The sequence below is a fragment of the Chanos chanos genome, chromosome 10 (assembly GCF_902362185.1).
Source record: "Chanos chanos chromosome 10, fChaCha1.1, whole genome shotgun sequence".
NCBI classification, from domain to species: domain Eukaryota; kingdom Metazoa; phylum Chordata; class Actinopteri; order Gonorynchiformes; family Chanidae; genus Chanos; species Chanos chanos.
The window spans coordinates 17,479,031-17,505,548 of NC_044504.1; the positions used below are offsets into that span (position 1 = coordinate 17,479,031).

A 26,518-nucleotide genomic window follows, 5' to 3' on the forward strand; every position below is an offset into this window, starting at 1 on the left:
AATATTCTTTTCCTTGACACAAGACATTCTTTTACACAGTCTGGAGAGACATCCGAAAGGAAAAATCATTTTCAGCACGTTCATACATGAACGTGCTGGAACTGCTATCAAACCAAAGCAAGTCTGGCCCAATAGACTAAACCCACTTAAACCAAGACTGTAAGCACACCCAGATGACGTCTGAGTAAGTTTGCCATGAATCAAATATAATCTTCTCAACATACCAGTCCTGTTTTTCAAATGGACGCATTTGTCTTAATTGATTTATGATAGACCAAATTAAGAATTAAAAAGTGATCTGAAGTCTAACACAGCACTGATTACACAGCAAATCCTCTACTTAGAGACCACTTTATCCTGTCCTACACTGGATAAGAACGTCTGTTCCAGTGCACCACAATATTCTTAGCAAAATATAAAAACTGTCAGAGAAAAACTGTGATAGGAATAATTATTCAAATAACTGGAATGTATTTAAGCACGTTCAGAAATTACAAGTGTATAAAATGATCAAATAAGATATTTCCAACTGGAGAAGCTACTCTATGCATCAAATGTCCTGCATGACATATACTGTAGTCATCATAAGTGTGTACAGTAAAAACAAACACTACATTTACAAAACTTTAGACACCACAACTATCTCTGCTGAGAGCAGGAGTATGCATACATTCTCAAATCAATTTTAATTATGATGACAGTTCCAGCATGGTCTTTTACACTTTTATACTAAGAGTACCATTTCAAATTGCAGCTTTTTGAAACAACCAAAATTCTTGTGTCATAAGTACTCAGAGCCAAGGTAAGACGGGGCTGGAATAAATCAAAACTGATACACACTTTGGATTAAAAGAACAGGTTTTAAGAATTTCCACAATCAACTCTAAAAATAGCCTGGAAAGTCATAAGGCCTCAGTAACCTGTAGCTGAATGTAAATTGGTCTCAACAGTAGCATATCATTAACCACGGCAAAAAAGAAAGATACACAAATAGACAGACAAACAAACAAATCGATAGAAATAGTTTCTTAAAAATCAAGTACAACAGAAAGTGAGATGCTCTCAGAGAGGCCTTAACATGTTCCAAATGTCGACTCTGAGATAGAGAGTTTACGCTTCCCTTTAATCTGGTGACGGGGTGGAGAAGAGTGGACGGGAAGGGGAAATGATTCACTTCAGAAGGTTCTGGAGCATGGCCGTGGCATAGGTGGGTCGGGCCTGCTTACTCTCAATGGCATTCTTCAGATACTGAATACCACCGCAGCGCTCCCAGATCTCCTCAAACTGCCTCGGCAAGATCTCCGCCCCCCGTTTCCGGGTCAAGCCTGTTTCCTCCAGACTCAGCTCACACATTTCCATGTCATCCTTACCTGAGACACAACGCACACAAACACATGTTCAAGAAGACACACACACACATACGCATACACAACTCTGTGTAATCTTTTTTGTAGTGATTTTTTTTGTATCAGCTAAAGCATGTTCCACTGCAGTGAATTACCACAGATCTTATGACATTGATGAAAGGCAGAGCCTACTAGGAGCACTAGAGGCGCTCCATACCTGCAACCAGTAAGACAGGCTGTTTGTCAGGGTGCAGCTCCAGCTGTCGGGCAATCCATGGTCCATCAAAATGGGCATACCACCAACCCTTCTTCTTGTTCTGAGGGTCTTTGTACTGGTCCGCAGGTCTGATGAAGGGGATGCGGAAATAACGCTGCTGTCGGTTCATGGTGATCTCATGTTGCCGGGCAGGAACGGGCGGGGCGGGGTTTTGTTGTGCTGCACAAATCAGGCGAGCAATCAGCTTTAAATAAAACTGTTAACTAATATGATAACATTACCATTTACTAATGATGATACTTAGTTTCAAGTATTCAAATGGTAGCCGCTAATAGTTTCTTGTACAAGTCTCTTCATAACACTACGGATCCATTTAGTACAGACGTGTTCGAGACTAAGGGAAAAGGCAAGAAGCAATAAGAAAGGCTCGGGAAGCATTCAAAATGCAGTTTGTGTGGAGACATCAGTGAAGAGATGTTCACAAGACTCTCAGGATTAAAAAAAAAAAACAAGTTGATTTGAGTAGCAAATCAGACTGCAGAAACTTCACATACTCTTTGTGAGGTAAACAAATCTGTATGTGATGCAGAGAGAAATGCGGCCAGAGTTCAGAGAAATACGTTATCCGGCGAATACTAATAAAGAGACGAAACTGATAAAGCTCTAGTTCGTCTTCGTATCTGAAATCATGAGAGGGAAATGTTTTCAAGCAAACAAAGAGGACAGCACACCTTTCAAGTTGGGAAATAACAGTGCAACTCTATTCCCCTGATGCAGCAGTCTGCAGTGTAGTTTGGAATAAATTAAGCCTCATGAGAAGAGTATAAGGTTGTCTGCATATTCTATCAGTAAAGGAGGAGCTCTTCAAGTACTTAGACAGCTCCATGAAGGATGTGGTAGTCCCACTTACAGCCAAGTGCACTGTAGCGCAATGTACAAAACTAGAGCTGCAAGCAGCACTGAAGGGGTCCAAGCATTAACTGAAACTATGGGAAGCCCTACAGTAGCAAATTTGTCCATAAGTGGCACTTGCTGTTACTCATCTGCTGAGTGTTTTTGAGAGCTGTAGGTCAATCAGACACTGACGTTTTGAAAGCTGTGCAAGTTGCTCCATGGGTGGTTGTAAAGTGGGAAAGGCTTTCTGCATGGTCAGCAAACTCTCCAGTTGAAATAGCGCCTAAAAACCACTGCATACATTTCAGCTTCGGTTCCCCGTGATCCTATGTACTTCATTCTTGATGATATAAGACGTTGTTTCACTGAGGTGTACTCATCTCTTAGATGTTCTTCAAATTTCAGACTGTATTCACTGAGAAGCTTTAAAATATTGCATCTTACTGTCAAAGGTAGGTTCTCGTCACCCCATATAGCGAAAGCTAGAGATCTAAAAAAAACCAAAAACAAACAGCTAAATGCATTACTGCAGGATAGCTAACATGCGACTGTAGTTAGCCTTAATATAAACACATAACAGCCATGTCTTGACATCAAATTAACAGCAGAGGTTCACAAGAGACTAAACTCACAAAGAACAACAGCAAGCAAAAGCAACACATACCAACCTATGCTGACCACAGGCTTAGAGGTACCGATATCAAGTATGGTAGTATGAATAACAAAGCAGCAGTGTTCTAGCTGGAATGTAGGGCTCGACAGGTAACTATTACAATACACACAATGCAGATAAACTCTTTGCCAGAAACAACAACAGCAGAAGAGAGGCCAAACCGTCAGCTTTACATGTAGAATTCATGCACACACTCAGAGAGTACGGAATAAATACAAAGTTCAAAAATGATGTGTGCTGAAACCAGAGACAGAGGAGGAACTAAGTGAAGTGGGGTGGAAAGAGCAGTAATACTGTCCTGACTACTGTTACCCTAGCATTCAAGGATCCAGAGGTCACACAGATTGACAGCGACACCTGTCCAATAGTCACTAGAGGGGCGGGAATGAATCGGCCAGAGCTCCCGGAAAATGTACAGTGTCAAAGTGAGAAGCTTGTTAAGACTTTTACCTGTAAGGTAAATTGAAAACTGGAGAGGTGAAGCTAAACTCTCAAAATCCTAAGGTAAATATGATGAGCGAAGGGTTACACAATGTGCAAAAGGAAAAGCCAAGGAAAACGCACAGATTCTCAAGGCAGCGGCACAAAGTCAGCGCTTTCAGTACATTAGAGATAAGACACACCATACAGCAAAACAATAGAGCAGTCCCAGGGGGTGCATATATTAATCATACATTTTCCATACCCTCAGCATAACTGAAATGCACTACATATATGAATCAGGGAACACAATAAAGAGAGAGAGAGAGAGAGAACTAGGTACATGTGAGGGTGGGGTGGTTGTGTGTGTGTGTGTGTGTGTGTGTATGTGCGTGTGTATGTGCGTGTGTGTGTGTGTGTGTGTGTGTGTGTGTGTGCCTGTCTGCATGTGTGTTATTGGGTGTAAGGTGTTCCTAAAGTAGATACGGATTGTCTGTATGAGATACAAAATGATAAAATATGGACGAAAATACCAAGTCGGACAAACCATAAGTAATCGTAGAAGAACAAGGTAATCAAAACCTCAGAAAGATTCTGCTATTTTAATGCAGTCAACTGGTGCCTTCACTTTGTCACATTAAAACACCGTTCTGGCAAAAACATCAAATACTTGCTCTGGTGGTTATAGACCTACATGACATATTACAAAAGAACCCAAACACAGTGCTACATTATTATTATTATTATTATTATTATTATTATTATTATCATTATTATTATTATTATTATTATTATTATTATTATTGCTGTTGTTGTTTACTGTAAGAACCTTTCGAGCAGTTCATGTTTGTGAAGGAGACTTACCATAATCAGTGACAGACTTGGGAGCTCTCTGCTCTGTGTCTGTGTTACGCTTCTTGTTCTTTGACTTCCAAGCATGGTAGACTTTCAGACGGCGGTGAAACTCCTCCCTGCATGCTGCCAACAGCTCAATATCTAAAGAAACATCACCAAGGGTCTTAAAGACACTTACTGAAAAAGCCAAAACCGTTTTAAAACACGTCGATCAATATCATTGACTCATTGAACAAAAAAAATTGTAATATACTTGACAGATACTTCCCAGTTTGGGATGGTGAATACTGAAAACTTGAGGACCTACTCGAGTGCTTGGTGAGTAGCAGCTCTATATGAGTGGAGGTGTAATTTCATGGTCTCATGGTGGAAATATCATTCAGCTTTCACACATGGTCAGGTTCTCTTTCATTTTGCAACTACCAGAAAGTTTAACACAAGTATTGATTTAATTTCTGTAGAACTTTAAGGCCAGGATTATAGACCAGAAAACTGCATTAGTTCTTTGCAACTAAATATATGTACATAAATGTGGCTCCTGTGGTTTATATATACTGTATATACATAATGTATATTTGTGAAGCACAAATCCAGTGCTGGTATCACTACAAAAGAGCCCATGTTCCCCTTATAACTGGCACTTTAGAATAAAGTGTGTGTGTGTGTGTGTGTTGAGTACATAAGCACTGGTAAGCACTTAGTGGAGCAGTGTCATTTGTTGGTTTTTGAAAAAGAGGGAGGTGGGGGGGTACTCTTTTATAAGGGACAATGCTGATTTTGAGTGGATAAACAGAACCATCAGAATTCTAATCCGAATGCCCCAGTTCTTACCACAGGACGTGTTGATTGCGTCCCGTAACTCAGCATACTTCCACTTGCTCAGGTCATACTTCTTCACGCCGGCAGCAGCTTTACTCGCCTGAACCTGTGGACCTCTGACATAGCACAGGAAAGGACACAGGAGTCAAATCCAGTTTACAGAGCAAAACAGACCTAATGCTGCTTCAAAATGGGAACCTTGAGCTCTCTCTCTCTCTCTCTCTCTCTCTTTCTCCCTCACTCTTTCTCTCTCGCTCTCTATCTCTTTTCTTTATACACTGATGTCAGCAGTCAGCGAGATGACGCTAAACTACACATTTGTATTGTTGGGATCACTGCAGGGACAGAGTCAGCAGATTAAGGGGCTACACTAAGCTTATGTTCAATTCTGTCAAACAAAGCTGAGGAGACTCGGACAGACTTCACATCAGGCTTAAGGAACTCCATGAGGAGACTGACACAACCAGTGAGATTCTGGTATGGATTCCTGAGCTGCTCATGTCCAATGAGAGACCAACTGGGAATGAACTGGACGAAAGGGAAGGGTGGGCTCATGGCACCGCATGTGAGCGGCCGTTGTTGTCACCCCTGGTGATTGTCACGGCCCGGAGACCACGTCAGCACTGTCCTCCCACTACACTGAAAGCTCTAAGTCTATCAAGGCAGGGATTTGTTCCTCTTTATGGAGAGACACACCAGATCTGAGCAGAGTCTGCAGCTGAGGGCCGGACACTGGGCTTCCCGGTATAGTCTCCTTAGAATGCCTGCTGTAATCCAATAGACTAACTAAACCAAGCCCTCATAATGCCCTCTGAGCATCTCACTGTAAATTAGCCTGTGGACATGGATCACAGGAATGACTTCTGACATTTGAGAAGAAAGTTGAAAAAGCAAAGGCCAAAGGTGAAATGCAGATGAAGGACTGATGAGTGTGTGAAGCATTGTTTTCATGGCCCGGCTCTGACGTGCTACATGCAAACGGTGTAGAGAATCATTCTCACTCTGAGTGTACTAACTGTCCAAATGATTTATCAGATGTCCTCAGATTCAAGTGAAGGAAAGGCTTATTTTATCAAACACACGAAAGAGAAAACATTCATTGACTTCAATATGGCAATATTGTAGATGCCAATCAAAAGAAGACATTTAGTAAGAGAGCTCTGGGGAAAAAAAAAAAAAAAAACATACACACAGACACACACAAAAAGAAACTACGACTATGATCAAAACATTGATAATCAAAAATGAAAAATTCCTTAAAATCAACATGTCGAGGATTTGGAAGAGATTCTTTTGATTTTTCCACCACGTACGATTCAGCAGAACGGTGCTCCACTTAAAAGACGTGACTCAACACCCACCTAGAATAGTTATCAAAATCCTCGTCCATCAAATCCCTATGGAGACAATAATTCCAGTATATCACAATAAGTAAAGAGGTCAAACGTGGTGTGCTAACTGACTGAACAACAGGCAAATCTACTCTCTGCTATGCAAACATTAGTCTATAACAAAGACTGTAACAGGTTGACCATGGCAAAGTCCCAATGTATGACAAGAGGAAGTGTATGTGGATGAGTGTAACAGCAGTGACTCTTGTGTGACACATTTCCAACACTGACAGCTGTGAAAGGGGAAGCTGCTTAACCGTGTCCCCACTCGACGAGTCACTAAAGCTGTTGATTAACCCACTCGGACAGGCGTCAGAGCCCTGTCCTCCACCACCGGGCTTGATGAGATGGCAGCATATTGCACGGATGAGATTTCATGATGGGGCAAATTTGGGTAATCATCCAGGCAGCTGGGATTCAAAAAGTTACCTGTTATTCAACTGGGAAGCATTGTTGTACACCAGTTACTGTCATACATTTTGGAGAAACACAAGACAGCTTTGTGCAGTTAAATTTCTATCTATCACTGAACTCTAGATCATTGTGAAAATACTTCAACCCTTAAACTAAATCTGAGTTAATGTTAAAAGGGCTAACTAATGAGTTAGTTAAAAATGTGTGAGTTTTAGCAGATTAGTCCATTTCACATAGACGTCTTGTGTTCCAGCATCAGCTTTTCTTTGAGGTACCCACAAGGTTATCATTCTTCAATGTGCCATTTCTTTCTGTAAGTCACTTCATCTGCCTATACATACATCTGAATAAAATGCACTTTTATGACCTATGTTTTACTTAAAAAAAATGTAAAAACATTTTACTGTAAACACAAATTACAGTGACATTAGGCTTTTGGCATTCTGTCTGTAAAGACCAAATAGGGGGTGTGGTAAGCAAATCCAAACAAGGATAAATGAAAGCTAAATGACAGTCTTAAAGTGGTTCAGTTTGAATGATTCCTACTCGATTTGCCTGGCAGTCCTCTGTGATTAAACAATCTCTAAACACAACTATCTCGCGGGTCTCTTGATCCAAGCTTGTATACCAAGAACACAATGAAGGATTGATTCATTACTAAATCAAGTATTTAGGCTACTTTGGAATGAAAGAATAAGGTTATTGTTAATAGTGGCACTGCATTAGCAGTGAAATCCTCTGTCTGGGTTGGTGAAAGATTGGGTGCCCTGATTAAGGTGGGGGATGGGGGCATGACGGCTGGGATAAAGTGAGTGAGGTTGGGCTAAAGATGAAAGGCACTCATGTACGTCTTACTTCTCTCCCTCTACAGCTGATTCACCACCTGGGAAATCATCACTGAAAAATGGAAGGATCCAGTGAAAAGTTTCACAATAACAGAAAAGAACTCATTCTTGCATTCTTCTGACACTGATGCATAAATGTAAAAATGCATAAATATAACAGCATATGCGTTTGGGCTGTAGGATTACTGTGCACTTGTGTTCTTAAGGTATTCATGCTAAATATGTCATGCTTTTCTCCAGACCTCAGAGTCAGTGTTGGAGCAGCACGATGAACACGCATTCTGTCCTGGACCTTATCGTCCATGCAGGCCGAGCCGTGTTTTATCTCTGCTGGTGAACAAACGGCAGGTCTGTTTGACCGCCCACTCAGACTGCTCTGGCCTGGGAAAAATGCCTGCATGAGCTACATATGCATTCTTGTACCTCCCAGCCTGCAAAGCTGGAGCTTGGCAGTGATGGGCTATCTAGTCACTTGCAATGAATGGACAAGACCTTTGAAATGCAAATGTCCTTCCAAAGGTAAACATGATGAATTATCCTCTGCTGAAAGGTACCTGTACACTCTGGCATCAGTTAAGCTTTTTGTCTGGCAGTAGCGCCTGGAGCTGTAGGTGTGCGTGTCTGTGTGCGCGCGCGCGCGTGTGTGTGTGTGTGTGTGAGTGTGTGTGGTGTTACCTGCGCAGACTTGGGTCCAGCTGGGCTTCGTCCTGAATGAGCTCAGCCTCGCTCTGAGCGATGCGCATGGCGAGCTCTCTGTCTCTCCTCTCCTGCTCCATCATGGCCTGCCGCTGGACCTCCTCCTCTCGCTCCAACGCCAGCTGGATCTCCAATTCTGCCTGCGAATCCATACACACGCAGTTACACACACACACACACTCTCTCTCTCTGTCTCTCCCTCTCTTACACTAAAATAAACACACTATGCCCTTACACAACAGAGGATACCTGCCCATAGCAAGGATAGAGTTGGCCATCTTATTAATACAAACATAGATAGAGCTCATATAAACTGCTCCTGCACATTGAGATCTGATTTGAGTGGGAAAACGATCTACTACTGAGAGGAAAATGAATGCTTTCTCTGAATTTCCCCCTGTGCATAATGCTGCTTCAAGCGTCTGAAGGGACAGAAAGAAACAAAGAAAGAGATTAGGGATGTCCATTCCATATCCTCTGTGCACTGTTTGTAGCAGGCACCAGCGCCTAGTGGGAAGCAGGGCTGTCGGTTCCATAGCCACAACCATAAGCCATTCCACCCCTGCTATGCAGCACAGCCTGATTAAACATGTTATCTGGGTTATGGCACCACTAATATGCCCGGTCTGATGATTCCATGTCTAGACTAAGTCACAGAAAAATAACAACAACAAAAAAAGACAGTCTCAAGGGTACCAAAGATCTGTATACGTATACTGGAATCAGGAAGAAAACAGCACCTGGATTAAGTAAAGGGTATGACATTATAAAGGGAAACTAGAAGGAGTAAGGAGCAGAAAATTTCAGCATATCTGCGGAGAAATCAAAACAGACCTAAAAGTTTTTTTTGTGGGGTTTTTTTTTTTTTTTTTGATCTGCGATGGAATAGTGAAGCTGTAGTCAAACAACAGTGAAGCCTCTATGAATAATAATTCATGTCCGTGACAGTTTTGAGTTGGTAAGTTTGACTGCAAGAGGACCGTCTGAATTTGCAGAACAGAGAGAGAATTGAGGAGGAACGGCCCGAGTCACAAACCCACAGTCTATCCTGATAATACACCATGCCATCGACAAGCTTTATATAGTAGCATGACCTCAGGGCAAGTGTGAAGAGTTTTAAAAGTCACAAAAGCACTTGAATATTTCATAGTAGAATTGATTTCATAAGTGAGAGCCTCCTCAGCACTGCAGATGTAAAGCAGCCACTCGACAGAAACACTCTGGCATTCTACATTCAACGTTTCGATTAAAAACAAGCCTGTTTCCAAATTTAGCGTATAGACACAGTATATCATGTATGTTGCCATCAGTGTCTACCGTACAACTGATGATAATTTCAGTAGAAAGTAAATGTTCGCACAGCCATAAATGGCCTTCATGTTTAATCAAGTTTAATAATTCATCACGAGAGCTTCACTGAGAGCTTTGTGACAGGTTTGTTTTAACCGTGAGTGGTATAGGCAGCGTGGGTGGGGGGAGCTAATCCGTAGAGAAGAAGGACAACAAGCAAGTGGAGAGATAGAAAGAAGAGGGAGGATGGAGAAAGCACAAAACAGCTGGGAACAAGAAAGAGCGACCGCTTTTAGGCGAGTTAGCACAGAGAAGCGCGGCAGAGGCAATCCATCAAGAGCGAAGCTCACCGGGACACCTGACCGCTGCATGACTACAGCGCTGCCACGGGAGACCAAGGAGAGAATGACTTTCACTCAGCGGGAAAACTGTAATTCAGCCTGGGAGGAGGCTGGGGAGCGATAAATAAGCAAGCAGACCAGCGGTCGCAGTTCAATAGCACATGTGATTATTATGGCACTCCAACAAACTGCAGAGAGATGTCCCCGCGTACACAGAGCACACAGAGAGAAAGAGAGAGAGAGAGAGAGAGAGGGCCATGTGCAGGCAGTGGGCTCTGTAGATAGGAGAAATCAATACTCTATGAGGACCGCACGCACCCACACACACACACACACACACACACACACATGCACACACCTGTAGTAGTCGCTCTTCCTCTTCTCTCTTCTTCCTCTCCTCTTCCTCCTGCCTCCTCTTATGCTCCATCTCAGCTTTCCTGTCGAGAACCAGGGGCCAGAGAAAGGAGCTTAATGATTTCAGTAACATGAAATGCATCTGCAAAGAAATTACTCCTCCATGATCAATAACCTCAACTGTAGACATCAAATAATAAAAAAAAATGAAACTTCACAGAGTCCGATTGGAAGCTGCCACAGAAACAAAGGCTGATGGGGAATCCCATTAAGAGGCTATTTAATTCCGATCAGACCTCTCAGGAATAGAGGTATCACTCATCTCTTTGTTGCTCCTTTGGGCCATTACAAAACCAATTCCAATCTGATTACATCAACATGGCTGGAGCTCACATCAAAGTTGATGTTGCAATTGGAGCATTTTAGGTTGTGAGTTTATCCACAGATTTAAAAAAAAAAAAAAAGGAATTTATCTGATTTGACAAAAAGTCAAGAGATAGCCAGATTTGGAGAGCTTTATTAGTGGGAAAGATGTACTTCACCAGTGGCAAATTGGATTTGAGAAGATAGGCCGTCCAATAAACCCTATCAGTAAAATGCTGACATATGAGTGAAATGGACATTTCTGGCTTAAACTCCAACTATCTGTAATTAAAGTTATGAAAAATCCTGGAAAAAAAAACCCTCGCAGTAACATCCTCCCGCCTTTTCAAAACAGTCGACAGATCCTCTTCATCCTACCCAGTTTATCTTGAAAACACCATAGAATGACTTACATGCGCCTGTCTTCTTCCTCCTGCTTACGAAGTTGCTCCTCTTCCTCACGCCTCTTCCTCTCTCTCTCCATTTCTTCCTGGATGCGCTTCAGTCTCTCCATCTCTTCCTCCTCCTGTTTCTTCTTCTGCATGGAGGAGAGAAGTTGCTCGGAGCGTTTAAGTAGACCCTCATACTCCTTGTCGATCTGCTTACGGCTCATCACTGTGGTCTGAGACAGACAGAGTGAGAGACAGAGAGAGACCGAGAGAGAAGGAGAAACAGAGTTTTTCCTAAAGTGTTAAGGAGCAAAGACCAACGCAAGATATGGGAGTTGAATATTAATGAGGGAGCTAAGCTCTATTTTACAATCAACCTTTAAAATCACACAACTTTTCAAACAGCAGCATCTGGGTCCCACTAGACAAGAGTTTGGATGTCTCTCAGCAGTTAGTCTGTAACCGTTAACAAGTTTGTCACAGCAGTCATGCTGGGGCAGACACCCCCATACAGTGATAAAATCCTTAACGTATGTATTATGCTGGAACATCATCTCAGTGCCATCTGGAGGAGTGTAAGTGGTGTGTACAGACAGTACCTGTGTAGACAAATTTTTATAATCCAGATGGAGAAAACCATAGGGGTGTGAAATGTCAAGCTCATTCCAGCCCCCCTAATGCTGACAGACTACGTGAGTGACAGCCAGTGACACATCAGGTGAGTTAGCCAAGTGAGACACATTCTGCTCCAGAGTGCATTAACTGTCTGCAAGCTCCAGACATTACTAATCAAAAAAACAGATGCTAATCAAAGCAGCTATGCTAATCATGTGCAACAGACAAACACTGGAGCGGTGAGGCGGATGGGATGATGATGATGCTATGCAGAGTTAAACAGCATAGCTCATTTAGCAAGTGTTCGAATTCTCTCTCTCTCTCTGTCTCTGTCTCTGAAGTCGAATTGTTTTTGCTCCAGTGCCAGTCAATCAAAAAGGCTCAGAGAGCCTCACAGGGCTCCCAAGATGATCACTGTCAATAATACACACAGCTGGCAAATAAGGCTTGTCTCCCAGTGGAGTGAAATGAACTACAATCTTAAAAAAAAAAAAATAAATAAAATAAAAAGAAAAACAACCAAGTAACTAACTAAATTAAAATATTTAAAGACCTTTGGGAAGGTTCAAGCTTCATGAAGCATCGTATGAAACAGAGTGTTTTAAGAATCGTATTTATGATATACTGTGAGCTATTCAATCTCGTGTTGTTGTTTTTTAAGTCCCTTTATTCCCACAAAGAGACAAAGGCTAGTTTGCATAATACATGGGAAGCTGATACTTAAAAGGAGTCTCAGACACAAAGCTGTGTGCCAGAGCCTGTGAATGGAATGGCTTTGTATGGGTGAGAGAACAGAAGGAACGGTTTCAGATTTACTCAAGTTTGTTTGTTTGCTGTTTTAATTTGTCAGCGGCTAAATTTAGGACAATAAGTGCTTTGAGGCGAGGGTCAGACCTTGATCTTAGCCATGAGGGCGTCGATGGAGGCGGCCAGCTCCTGGATCTGCTTGCTCATTTCCTGTTTGCCCTCCTTAAGTCCGCCGACAGCCTTATTAAACTTCTCCATCCTCTTCTTCAAGTTCTTCACCTTCACAAGACCGTCGATGCTGCACACAGACAGATATGACAGATATGCAAACAGATACACGGGTCACTGAACACACCAACAAACAGCAAAATACACCACAGACATCACTATCTGGATCAAGAGTATTGCAATTCTAGCTAATGGTTTTTGCCCTTAGCTTCAACCTGTTTCAATGTTAAAGGGGATCATGCTTATTCTTCAACTAAACATTTACATGGAGCGGCTGATAAAAAGATAAAATGGTGAGATTTCTAAATGAGATGATCTTAAAGCCAAAACTGCTGATGTAGCCTACTTATCGGATAGAAACCAACTACACAATGAAGCCAGCCTAATGACTGATTTTCTAGTATCCCGAGTAACCAGAGTGGAAAGAAAATGTCCTGTAGCTACTGTCTGAGAAGGAGAGGGGTGGTAACCAACCGTGGCTTGTGTCTTCTCTTGCACAGCCACATGCGAACCGTCTTCTGAATCTTAATGCAGGCGCTAGCCCTGTATTTCATTTTATTCTTCACTGTGTCAGACAAAGGGAAATAAAGAGTAGTTAAATAAAATGAGGGGCAGAGGCAGCCATCTCTGATTTATATATATATAGTCATGGAAATGCAGAGGCTTGTGATGGATACACAATAAGGAAAAAATGACCAACAATGGGCTCTGTCACAATGGACTGAGCTTGAATTAAATAATCCAACCAATCAACAGTTGGTAAGGTTTTTCACTTGTTTTTGCTGGCTTGGCAGTATTTACAGAATGGGAGGTAGGAGGTGAGTGGCCAAGAGCGTATGACTCAGCATTACAGAGTGAGTTATAAAGCTGTGTCTGCTTTATTAAGACAAAAAAGAAACCTAATTACTGATGGATTTATCAAGGTTTTTGGTGTGTCATTCTATTCCTTGGTTTGAGTTTAACTTTAGAGATTTTTAAAAGCAATTTTTGTATGGATTTTACATTGAATTTCACAAACTTTGACAAAACAAAACAAAACAAAAAGTTCAAAGAAAATAAAGTTTGATTTGTGGAGACTAATATGTTCAGTGAAAGAACATGGCTCCTTAAGGGAGGGGTTTTTTTTATGCTCAGCATTTTGAAGAGAGAGTGTGAGGGAGGCCAAGGTTAAGGCTGGTTTACTCCATCATTCTTCAGAGCAGTGTGCAGAAAGGCTATGAGATCACTTACGCTTGATAACAGACAGCGCACACCACTGCACCTTCTTCCAGCGACTGCACACCAACCACTTGTTGACCCGTTTGACCAGCTCTGCTAGGTGCTCTGGGTCGGATCTCATAATCTGGTCGAACTCTGCAAACTGAAACAGACATATATATACACCGTCAATCCCCAGAAAACTTGAAGACAGGCTATGCTGGCCTGAAACAGTAGTTTAAGACCTGTTTGAAAGATTATGTTTCCCACTGAGGTCTGAGAGATTTATGTTTTACTGTACATTGCTAATACTGTAATCACATGTATCAGATATATTAAAACATGAACACATTTCACATATGTGTATAATTAGTATATGAAACATGTATATCAAATGCAGGGGAGTGATGGTTTTGTACCAAAACCAAGACCTGTAGACCTGTAGCCCTCGGTTTAGTTTGCAGTATGTGTGGAGTGAACTGCAGATTTTTTTTCACCTCAGCTCTCAGAAGTGAAATTTTCCTCTGAACGAAATGTCATGCCAACATATACTAGGATAGAGGAACTTTCCTCATTGTTTGTATTTTTGATCATTAAGTATAACATTAATCATGATTTGGAGCTAGTACAGCATTTCTTTTTTGTTTCATTTGTCACCAGAGAACATATATAACTACGCTTATAATCCAACCTGCATGTGCTTTGATCATGCAGAGGATTATAACATCTTTAATGACAATGTTTATGAAAAAAATAATTTCAAATGACGACAAAACAAATAGTATGATTACTCAGAGCATGAATAATACAAGTTATCTTGAAAATATGAATCCACATAAACAAATAAAGTAGATCTAATCACTAGGCTTCTCGAAGCAGCAATTTATATTTCTTATATAGCAGTAGCTGAGCATTGATCTGTAAAAGGTCAAAGCAGTCGGTCATCATTTTGGAGCAGTCATGTAGTGCCTTGTCTGTTGAAATGGCATAATCAAGCAATCGTCCCGAAACTGAGGACTCTCCTGCCTCAATCAAATGGCAGATGTGGCAGTTCTTTGATTCTGGTGTCATTAAGGACAACAGAAATTTTGTAGTCATTTTCTCAATGAAGAACCTTAAAAGATGCTGATGTTTAAATTTCTTCTAATCATTGTCATGGAGAAGAGCCTTAAAATCACTGTTGCCCGAGTTTAGTTTTCTTACTCTCACTTTCTAAACAAAGAATCTTAAAATAAAAGGTACTGAGGATTAGTTTTTTTTTGAAGAGCTTTGTTGCTGTTTGTGTTAAATTTGTCCTTTTGTGTTAAACTTCTATAAATGTAGAAAGAAAAACTTCAGTTCTGAGTTGGTTCAATTTTCTCTCAACCTAAATCGTGATACAGATCATACCGTGGCCCAAAAACCAAGGAACAAACAGAACTGTGAACAGGGCGAATAAGGTTCCACCTCTAATGAAATGTATTAAAAATGACAGCTACAGATGTCATGTTCCAAATAATAACATCGTTAGAGGCAATTTCACACTATCTCAGTATAGTGATGTCACAGTTAGACAAATTCATCATTTGTTAAAAAGCTGTCTCTCTGAGTTAAGGGCCAGAAAAACTTCCCACCTTTCCTGGACGGAAGAAAACCCTGGTCAGCCCAAACTTGTAGTCATTTTCATTCAGTCCCAGGGCTTTAAACAAAGCCTAGAGAAAGAACAAGAGAACAAACGTCAAACACCGAGACAATCAGACGGTGAAGACGGCCCAAGGGTAAGAGGCCACTGCCAGCCTCGTCATTAGCGTCACCTTGCAGAAGAGTCTGGGATCCAGGCGCGTCAGTTTGTCAGGCATGAACTTCTTGTACATGTTGTAAAGCTCGTGGAAGGGGGCTCGGGATGGGAAACCCCCCTGCATCAAGTCCAGCACAGACACCATCCCTGATGGGAAAAGAGAGCAGCGACGCTGAGCTTACACACAAGAGCAAAACTTCTAATATGCACACAGAGTCAGAGCTGAGTACAGATGCCCAGAGGCTTGAAGCAGCAAATTAGGCCTTTAAAATTCATAAGCAACGTGCTTTTGCTAACAGAAGATTGGCAGCAGAGTTTGAAATGCAAAGAAAATATTGCACTAGATATATAAATAAAGATTTTCGAGAGAAAATCTGTAAATGAATTTCAGAATGCTTTATCTTGCATACCTGAACACTGTAGCTGAGATAAAATCTGAGCCCCTTCAAACTGGTGGCTCACCATCTTCAGATTGGGTTTTACGCAGCGAATGAAACTTGAGCCCTTTACAAGGACACAAAATGTCAACTCCAATGTAAGCATGCTTTTTTTCTGGCTGTGAATCAATGTAATATCAGTATTTATAACAACACGATGTAACTCACGGTGCTGCGAAGCTTTTCCAGTAGAAGGTTCAACTGAGTCTGTAAGAGTTGACAAAGGAGTGTAAGGTTTTCTGGATCACAAAAAAAAGGCATTTTGCAGAAGGACAAAATTCTCGAACCAAATAAAAACAGCATGCAGTCTTATCAAACAGAGGACCGGGAGTACAACACACTCAAAGAGAGTGATGCAGGGTGATGCACAGGAGTCGTGTACGTGGACTGCCACTGAGAAAACAGTTTCATGTTCAGCTAATTACTGATTCCTAAGGACTTCGAGGATATTTTAGCATTACTCTTTAGATCACATTTTTCACGCAGGTAGCCTGAGGATAACAATATTCACGCAAGGCTTTTAGCACTCACTAACTAGCCAAAAGTAGAGGTTGCCGACACTTGATGCTCACTGATCACAGTGAATCTAATTTAGAAATAATATAAATTTGATAGCCCTTTAGGCACTCGCATATTACAATTCTGTTTGCGGTTACACTGAATATCTTTAACGAGGATATTCAGATGACTCCTGTGATTAAAAAACAAAAGGTGTGTTAAATGTTTAAAAATGTTTGGAACAGATGATCTGTTTTAAGTGCTGCAAAATGGATCATAAAATAGGCTATGAATGCATGATTGCATAAAACAAAACTAATGCATAAACCTTTAACATGCACCACATCAAAACTTTTGGAATTCTAGTAAGTGAAGGAGAGCTGATGCTGAAAGATGTCAATATCACAGCACAGCCATATATAGACACAAACACACACACACACACACACAGACACACACACACAGAGGACTGGTGAGAGCTTGAGTTGGATGAAGTGGTCTATACGTGAAGGAGGGAAAAGGAGGAAAGGGAAGCTTGGTGGAGTTCTGCTGATGCAGTGGTAGCGGTGGACCGAGACATGGCAGATTACCTTCTGCCCCCGGCTGTCAATCTTCCAGACCACGTCTACCCTTCAAAAGCTTTTTCTCTTTTCTCTCCCTCTCTCTTTCTGTTATTCTCTCACTTTTTCACTGGCTACAGATAGTTCAGGCTGACTTAGCATTTCTCAGGGAAAGTGTCAGGAAACAGGAGGAAGTCTAAAAGAGGAGGAGGGCCAGAGAGAAAAGGAAAGAGTCGAAGGGAAAGATATTAAAGCACCAAGTTATAGGAAACAAAGTCAATCTATAAATCAATCTGTGAACCAAGAAAAATACAATGTCAGTATTTTCGGAGAAATCAAATCAATGACACCGTACATTTGTCTTTAAAATAAAAGACAGTAAAACCTACTCTAAATTCTATAACATCCTAAGGAGCAGACCCTGGAGAAATGAACTACCTACAAGTATTAAAAGCTTAGAAGTTTGCATTTTGGATACAACTCCTTTGACTTCCGCAACTTTGACAGCTTGACATGCAGAGACCCAGGGGCTCAAGTGGTTTACCTTGAATTTGTTTCCCACACTGATGAAGCTGAGCTTGCCAGCCTTCTGCTTGGTGTCCTTGGAGTTGGAGAAGTTCTCAAAGAGATCTCGGACAAACTTGTCCTTGGACTCACATACCAGACTCTCCAAGGACATGTGGAGGGCATCATTATTCTTCTCCACAAACTGGGTCTGCTCATGCATCACGGGGCACATAGAAAACACAGTATAATCACACACACGCCTGCGAGCGCTCACACAAACGCACACTAACAAAACACATAACTTTATCACTAGGGGGAGGAACTTGACTTCATTACTGAAAAAAAATACTGACTTAAGTCAAAGGAAAACATAATTACAGAGAGAACCAATAGAAATTGCAGTGAAGAAGATCCCACCAGACAACAGCAGCGATGCTTACAGTCTCATAGCACACAGCTCCGGCAAAATGTCGAATAATGAAGCCCTCATCATCTCTGAGGTTCCTGTGCACTGCCAACTTGGACTTCCTGGGAACCTGATGGGCATTTAAACTTAGAGATCAGGTGTTTGAAGAAGGAGGAGCGTTTGCGAAAAGTATGGATTTGGGGGGGGTAAGATTTTTTGAGTTGTAGGCCAGAGAGCGGAACTTCAGGCGCTTGCTCACCGTCAGACGGAAATGATTCTTGTGCTTGCTGTGGACGGCCTCTGCAAAATGCTGATCGCTGGGCTGAGGGAGGCGGTTCTCTTCGTCAAGAATGTCAAGGATGCCCACAAGTTTGGCTTCAATCAGATCTACACTCACATAAAAACAAAAAAAACAAAACAACCATCAGACATTCAAACCAGAATCTTAATCTGCATAACCTGACTTTGAATTGAACAACAGGCATAAAATTACAATGACCAAAGTTTAAGACATGTACTAGAACGCGACACACAATGAATCGGCATCCGAGCTCAGGGAAACTGCACGAGGGCACGGAGAGCGTGAATTATTCATAAGCGATGTGTGCAGGTGACAAGAGATCAGACTGAGACACGTTCATGTATTTGCATGAGCAGACACCTGTGCATAAATCAGTGAAGATAGATGAGAGGGTTAATGGAGGAGAAGCTCTGTCCATTTACAAGCGGTGAGGAAAAAAAAAAAAAAAAAAAAGCCTGTTACAATATTAATGCGACCATTACACAAGCGGAAGCCACGGAGATGGAAAGGCAAAGTTTCTATCTTCTTTCCCTGCTGCTCAATCTGATTAGATGAGGGAATGATTGGCCAGACACAGGTGTGTGGCCTTGTTTACGGCTCTGCGGAGAACGTTAACAAAGAAGCCGAACGAACAGACAGTGAGAAGGGCTTGTCTCTTCTCCACAACATGTCAAGCCAATTGTATATTGATGATATTGTGACTGGTATCTCTGCATTCAAATCTAGAGTTTGGAGTTCACGATTCCAAACAAAAGCTGTCATAAGCTCAGTGTGATGACACAGTCCGATAAATTAAATATGACTAATAAACAAACAAATATCAGTAGACTGCAAGCATTAGCACATTGTCAGTGTCGGCTGGTTACATATTGAAGGTAGTGCTTTTCGGTTTCAGAAAGCCAGTGTGATACTCAGCTCCAGTCTCTTTAATGCAAGGTGTTGAATGCGTGTCTTGGGAGTCATTAAACAGTGTATGTAAACAAGACGACAAGTGTACTGTAGCAAGGGTGGTTTCTCTCGTCTGCATGTGGAGCAAACATAGTAATAGTACTAGTGTAAACGCGTCTCTCAACAACCCTTCTGAGGGTTCAAGTGGAAGACGATTGTTTTTTTCTTCCTCCAATATCTATTCTTCTGTTGACTCAGAGCATACAAGAGGGCATTTGCTAGCATGTGACATATTGTATCCCCTCCAACTCATCCATTGTAGGTTGCCCCTTTGAGAAAAGCCATCATTAAAACAGCGCTCCATTTTAGTTTTGTGGAGGTGTGTGAGTGTTTGCGTTTCAACCTTGCACCCTGTGTGTTGCCAGGAGACTTCATAATATGTCAGGGTCCATTCCAGTGGCCAGTCTCCCAGGAGTGCAACACTTCCAGAGATGAGAAACGGACCCGGCACTCAGCTCAGAGAAATGGAACGTGTAATTGGAATCCTTTGTGGGAGTACATTTGTGGACTTTGCAGACGACTTTAGGCTGACCTTGTGTGAGATATGGTCTGTTTGTATGTGGTACATTGGCTATTTGAAAATTTGGAGCATGACTGTGGACTGTATGAGAGGTTTGGAGCAGTATTGTGGCCTGTATGTGAGGTTTGGAGCAGTATTGTGGACTGTATGTGAGGGAGGTTTGGGGCAGTATTGTGGACTGTATGTGAGGGAGGTTTGGAGCAGTATTGTGGACTGTATGTGAGGTTTGGAGCAGTATTGTGGACTGTATGTGAGGGAGGTTTGGAGCAGTATTGTGGACTGTATGTGAGGGAGGTTTAGGGCAGTTTTGTGGACCATATGTGATGGAGGTTTGGGGCAGTTTTGTGGACTGTATGTGAGGGAGGTTTGGGGCAGTATTGTGGACTGTATGTGAGGGAGGTTTGGGGCAGTATTGTGGACTGTATGTGAGGGAGGTTTGGGGCAGTATTGTGGACTGTATGTGAGGGAGGTTTGAGGCAGTATTGTGGACTGTATGTGAGGAGGTTTGGGGCAGTATTGTGGACTGTATGTGAGGGAGGTTTGGGGCAGTATTGTGGACTGTATGTGAGGAGGTTTGGGGCAGTATTGTGGACTGTATGTGAGGTTTGGGGCAGTATTGTGGACTGTATGTGAGGTTTGGGGCAGTATTGTGGACTGTATGTGAGGGAGGTTTGGGGCAGTATTGTGGACTGTATGTGGGGGAGGTTTGGGGCAGTATTGTGGACTGTATGTGAGGGAGGTTTGAGGCAGTTTTGTGGACTGTATGTGAAGGAGGTTTGGAGCCAGCAGGACACTGACCTATACAGTCCTGATTATCCACATAATGAACCTCATTCACTCCCAAACCCTCCTTCTGGTAAAGCTCTTGCTCCTGCAGAAAGGCACAGAGAAAGAGAGAGAGAGAGAGAGAGAGAGAGAGAGAGAGAGAGAGTTATTAATAATACCTAATAGTAGATGATGCATTGTTTGTTATTCAACTGCATGATTTTAATGCAAATATATAGATCTAACAAGGTCTCACATCAAAGCATTGTAAAACAAACTTTGTTGTCAAATGTGAAACGAGGGAAAATAATTACATAAGCACTATCCTGATATGACAGTAGTGACCCACCTCTTTCAGTATACGCTCGTTGAAAAACTGCTGTAGTTTTTCATTACAATAGTTGATGCAGAATTGCTCAAAGCTGTTATGCTCAAAATACTCTGAAGGACACAAAAAAATAAAACATTAAATAACTCAAATGCAGAAGTTATTTCGTGGGTGGCACATTAAACTTTCCTGCTGGCTCTTGTCTTCAGTTAGATCTGCCAAAGTTGACAGCGCCACATCACTAAAGTGTTTCATCAAACTGTCATACCGGCGGAAATTTTCCATGTGTGTGCTTTTTTAAATAAAAGAAATAAAAATATTGTGGGAGGTACAAAAGAACAACTGTTTATAATTCTCATGATTATTTATGATTATGTTTTCTTGTCACTTCCAACTTTTCTTTTCCTCTTTTTTCCCCACCCTTAAAATTCAGAAGATACTCCCAAAACAAATTCAGACACAAAGACACAATTTCAGACAGAGGCTGAAAGTCTGACAAACCTGTTTCCACAGTTCTGAGTCACATCTTAACACATATTTGACAAAGATATGAAGACACTACAGAAACAAAGGTGAGCATTCACCGAAACCGGCGATGTCCAGGACACCGATGAAGTTGGTCGAAGTCTTGAAGGGGAAACACTGGTTTACCCTTTTGACCACATGGTCAAAGAGACGACTGTATACGGCCTTTGCCAAAGCATCCCGGGCGTTATTCGCCTGTTCCACCTTCAGCGGCACTCTACAGGAAAACAGGGACACAAAGTGTACCAAATGAAATGAAATATCAGAACCTAAGAGAGAACAAAATATGCATAAAATTTAAGCTGCACTTAGTCTTATAACTTGTAACTATGCTCGCAGTGCCATTTTGTCATTCCAGAGGTTTGAAACAATCCTTTGAAACTTGACATTTTTCTTGTGTCTCCTACTTCCTTCCCTTATGCTGTTTTGATTGAATTATTCAAAGAGCTGAGGACTAAGCGTATAATAGGGGTCCCAGGTGACCTAGATTTCAATGTTAGCCTTAAGTCTTTATAAGTGTTCTTTCCATACTTATTCCTAATCTCCATCTGAGAGACAGAGGAAAGGTCTATAAATGCCTGCTCACACTTTTTATATTCTGCTGGCTTCCGCAACACTGTCCTTGGGAGCCTCTCTCCGCTAAAAATACATCAAAACATTCAGTTTCCTTCGAACAAATGCCCAAAGTTCTTCTGAGTTCATTACAGGACCAAAGACGTAAGGTCACGCACCACAAATTGACCCCTCTGCTTAATAAACTGCTTTAAATTCAAGAGTTCTAAAACTCTTTCTTAATCTTTGGGTGGCTTTTTCTTCTCACTGAGGGAGACTGTGGTATCCTTTCCCCCAGGCAAACATTGCAGGTGTTGGCCACAGAGCTAGCTATTGTCTCCCCTCCACCCCCATATTCCACACTCTGCAGGGAGTTGTGGATGATTAGGGTCTCTTGGCTGCTCTGAGGTAACCCGCTGTGCCTGACTCCCATTATTCTGGCTCAGGTAATCAAAGCTGGACAGGGCTAGTTAATCAACAGTGATCCTATCAGATGCAAGAAAGCAGAGATCGGTCCTCAGCTCGATCCGTTCCGAATGTTTTCCCTGTGCGACGTGGAGCTCGCTTGATACGCCTCCCACTCTGTTTCAATTTGTCACGTCGGATTTGTTCCATCGCCCGCAACACCGCATGAAGTAATACTGTGCTTTTCTCTGAATCTGTAGAAAACAGTCTCTTTCCGAGAGGCTTTGACATTTCGATTATTAGTCTTTTGCAAAAAACATGAGAAAGTGAAACGTTCTTACAGTATTTATATGGAAATGTGAACAAGTGGTCGCTTCAGAGACGCTTGAGAATCACTGGCTATTATTTCCGTTATGTTATGGTGGAAAACTTGTTATGCTGCTCCAGTCTTTATAAAAAAAGAGACACAAGTATGGTCTCCTATGGCTTTTGGTGTGACACAGCCCTTCTCACTCTGTCTTCAAGACCCTTGGCCATTCCCTAAAGACCGCCATGCATTATTCATAAGGCGAAAAGACTCCCTGACCAGCATCTGTGCCTGGTTAAATATTTATCTGTCCAGCGTTGCCCCATCATCGAGAAACCACTAAACCTAAAATCCATCCACAGAACACAAAATAGACCTTCCTTCTCCTAAAGCAACCGCATTTTTCAATTCTTTTCTAATCTTTTTGACTTTGGCACAATAATGACTGTGCCCAGACTGACAGGGAATATCTACTATGTTTTAGGATGCTGAAAGAAGATAACCTGTCTATCGTTTCTGTTAGAGGGAGAAAAAAAACCCCAAGGTCTTATCTCTAGACACAGAGCCTTTAAAAAGAGATAGCTGACCAATGTAAAAGTAAGCCCTGTATCACATATCTACTAGTAAGGCCGTTAAGGGACAGATGTAGGTCCTCCTTGCCTTTCTCTCTTATGCAATCAATAAAAATACACCTGCTTAAATGTAAGAGAGGGTTTTCTCTAGCAAGTAGGCTATTACTGTGTCAGAGCCAATTTAGGCCTTGCCAGCTTTGATTAAACTGACCATATCTCTACTGCTCGAGGCTCTGGTTAGCCATTGTCAGTCCCTAACTGGCTGTTAGTGGAAATGTGAGATGTTCTAAAAGAAAACAGAATGAGCAAAAAAAAGTCAGTGGATTAATTTCAGCGGAAGGAGATAAAAAACTACTGAACAGCAGCCATTGGCTGTATCAAAGACTTGCATTTAGCACTCAACTAACTCAGTTACATATGCCGTCATATCTCAAATTTTTAAGAGAAAAACTGATGATTTAGGACCAGTTTTTGCCTCTTGTTAATCCAATAAATATATTAATATGGAATGAGAGGGGGCTGTTCCTAAATCAGCACCCTTACTCTGAGATGCTTGAAATTTGTGAGCACAGGACACACAATAGGCTACTTTCAGCTGCGCTTCAACAAGACCAGACTTGACACGAGCTGACATGAACTCAAACGAGTGCTTCGGTTGTGCCTAAAGCAGACGACATTATACCAGAGATTAAAGGAACTCTGCAAGTAAGTGGCCGTGTCTTCACGTCTTACTTGATAACTGTGCCTTTGGCGCCCCCTGCTGTGGTGAGCATTACCCTGGTGGTCAGGCTAACTCTTAGGTCATCTTGATCCAGCCCCAAAAGGTCAGCACAGCACTGAAGAGTCTGACTGGAGTGGTTCTGTAAAATACAGCCACCTGCCACCAAACAAACACAAATCACACATTAGCACATTCTTGTCTGCACAACTAGACACAATTGCCAGATAAGCTATAGACTAACAAAAATGACTCTCCATCAAATATCCAACACCTTACTGTCATTCCTATTAAAACTTTAAAAAGAACCTCCCTTAGATAGATAAAATGTTCTGAATTCGGTGAGAAATTCTAAGGAGAGACATATGAGACATAAATGAGTAGCTTTGCGGTAAGGGATAGACATTAAATGGATGGAACAGTGGATGGAATAGTTAGATTACATGAGCATAACCTGAAAGCAAAAGATACTTGAACAGGTCTGATGGGAAGCCAAGCATTTTCTCAGATAATGTTGTTCTTGAAGAGTTTCAAGCCATAACATTTTAAAATCCTTAGAACAGGCCTATTTTTGGTTACATAAGATACACATGCCCTCTCCAGGGGAGAGGAGGCTTTTGATAGCAGCTCAAAGGTAAGAGAGTAAATGGGGCAGGTGTTTGAGGTAAGAGGTTCTGTATCTCCTCCAAAGCACAAACCCTGAGCTGGATTCAGAGTTGGCATCACTACAGAAGAACCCATGTTCTCCTTATAATTAGCACTATAGAAAAATGTGTGTGTGTGTGTGTGTGTGTGTGTGTGTGTGTGTGTGTGTGTGTGTGCGCGTGCGCGTGTGGGCATGTGAGAGAGACAGAGAGAGAGAGGAAGAAAGAAAGAAAGAAAGAAAGAAAGAAACAAACAAACAAACAAAGCATTGCAAAGACCAAACACTGTGCATCAAACAGTGTTCAAGGCTTAAAGGGCCATTAACTTATATTAAAAACATGAGTGGGACTCAAAAACAGGTTGAAAAAAGGGGAAGATTAAATACCAGAGCTACTTCCACCCTCCTCAAAGTCAATGTTGCCCAAGTGCAGAACTCCTGCCACCACTCTGAACATGTTGAGCTTCTCCATTTCATCTAGTCCAATCTTCTTCATGGCAACACACATCCTGTTAAAGTCTCCAAGATCATCCAACAGGGGGTCTTTCAGTGCCCCAATCTTCCCATGCTATGGCAACGGACAAGAACAACACAGTCAGCACACTACACACCAGTAAAGTGTCAACTATAAATCTTAACACACACACACACACACACACACACACACACACACACACACACAGTGTTCACAGAAATGCAGAGGGCTGTGCTACATGTACTTCCATTGAATTTGTACACAGATTAACCTGCATTAAGAAATGAAAGGCAAGAAATGAATGTCTTTCAACCCACTTAGCCGTTGATGTCTAGTCTCTGAGAAGACAGTGGCGTAGATATCAAAAGCAAAAGCAGAACCATACAAGAATGTTCTGGTGTACCACTTCATATGAGGTTATGGGACATTTATCAAAAAGTGCTTGGGGGATATGACATTTTATTATATGAGGTACCTGTCACCTCACTTATTATAAAAATGATTGATTGACTAACTATATGTCTAATACCTGATGAAGCAGTACACACATTTTGAGAGGTCCAGGCAAACTCTTAAGAAGGATGAAAAGCCCTTTTATGAAAGCTCGACTTGTAGACATCCCATGAATAGAGAACAGAATAACCAAAGAAGGCATGCTCAAGTCCTATTAATGGACATACTAGGAAAGATGCAGTCGAGTAATTTACAATGACAGTAGAGAAAAGAATGAAACCTGACTGGGGAAAAGCTTGTCACCTTATTGTCCTGTGTTTCAGAGAGACCAGAGAAGACGCAGAGACACAACATTTCATTTAATGACACTTAAGTGAATGCTCTAATCTAATAAAGACATCCACCATCATATTGATCTGTTCAATTAAAACACCATTCCAAATATAAAAATCTTTTCACAAACATGATGAGAGGTCAGATTTTATGATATACAATAAATAGAACACATGAAAAAATGTGGAATATATACAAGGACATTTGCCTTATAGAAAGTTCAAATCTAGAAGTGCGGAGATGGAGAGACTTCAGGAATGGGTCCCGAGGGGACTGAGTTTAATCAGTCTCTGATAAGCCGCAGAGAAGGAAATAGGAGCATGATTCAGAATAATGACTCCTGATAACAATAACATCAATTGCATGGCTAACCCTTGGGAAGAATACGCATGGC

The 26,518-nt window shown here is 41.7% G+C and overlaps 1 protein-coding gene across 1 annotated transcript in view; it reads right to left on the reverse strand.

Moving 5' to 3' along the window:
• Positions 1-1,076: 1,076 nt before the first annotated feature.
• Positions 1,077-26,518, reverse strand: part of myo6b (myosin VIb) — a 38,792-nt gene continuing 13,350 nt past the window's right edge. Inside the window, exons 11-33 of the mRNA XM_030785976.1 lie at positions 26,095-26,103; positions 25,251-25,431; positions 24,235-24,379; positions 21,726-21,883; positions 21,163-21,254; positions 20,847-20,919; positions 18,539-18,666; positions 18,314-18,409; positions 17,911-18,081; positions 16,477-16,515; positions 16,282-16,375; positions 15,888-16,018; positions 15,708-15,785; positions 14,128-14,257; positions 13,372-13,462; positions 12,817-12,967; positions 11,332-11,540; positions 10,560-10,638; positions 8,550-8,710; positions 5,237-5,340; positions 4,415-4,546; positions 1,564-1,782; positions 1,077-1,370 (exon numbers count right to left, since the gene is read on the reverse strand). Of these exons, the coding sequence (XP_030641836.1) occupies positions 1,171-1,370; positions 1,564-1,782; positions 4,415-4,546; positions 5,237-5,340; positions 8,550-8,710; positions 10,560-10,638; positions 11,332-11,540; positions 12,817-12,967; positions 13,372-13,462; positions 14,128-14,257; positions 15,708-15,785; positions 15,888-16,018; positions 16,282-16,375; positions 16,477-16,515; positions 17,911-18,081; positions 18,314-18,409; positions 18,539-18,666; positions 20,847-20,919; positions 21,163-21,254; positions 21,726-21,883; positions 24,235-24,379; positions 25,251-25,431; positions 26,095-26,103 (2,871 nt within the window). The 3' untranslated portion in view covers positions 1,077-1,170. The remainder of the gene's footprint in view (positions 1,371-1,563; positions 1,783-4,414; positions 4,547-5,236; positions 5,341-8,549; positions 8,711-10,559; positions 10,639-11,331; positions 11,541-12,816; positions 12,968-13,371; positions 13,463-14,127; positions 14,258-15,707; positions 15,786-15,887; positions 16,019-16,281; positions 16,376-16,476; positions 16,516-17,910; positions 18,082-18,313; positions 18,410-18,538; positions 18,667-20,846; positions 20,920-21,162; positions 21,255-21,725; positions 21,884-24,234; positions 24,380-25,250; positions 25,432-26,094; positions 26,104-26,518) is intronic.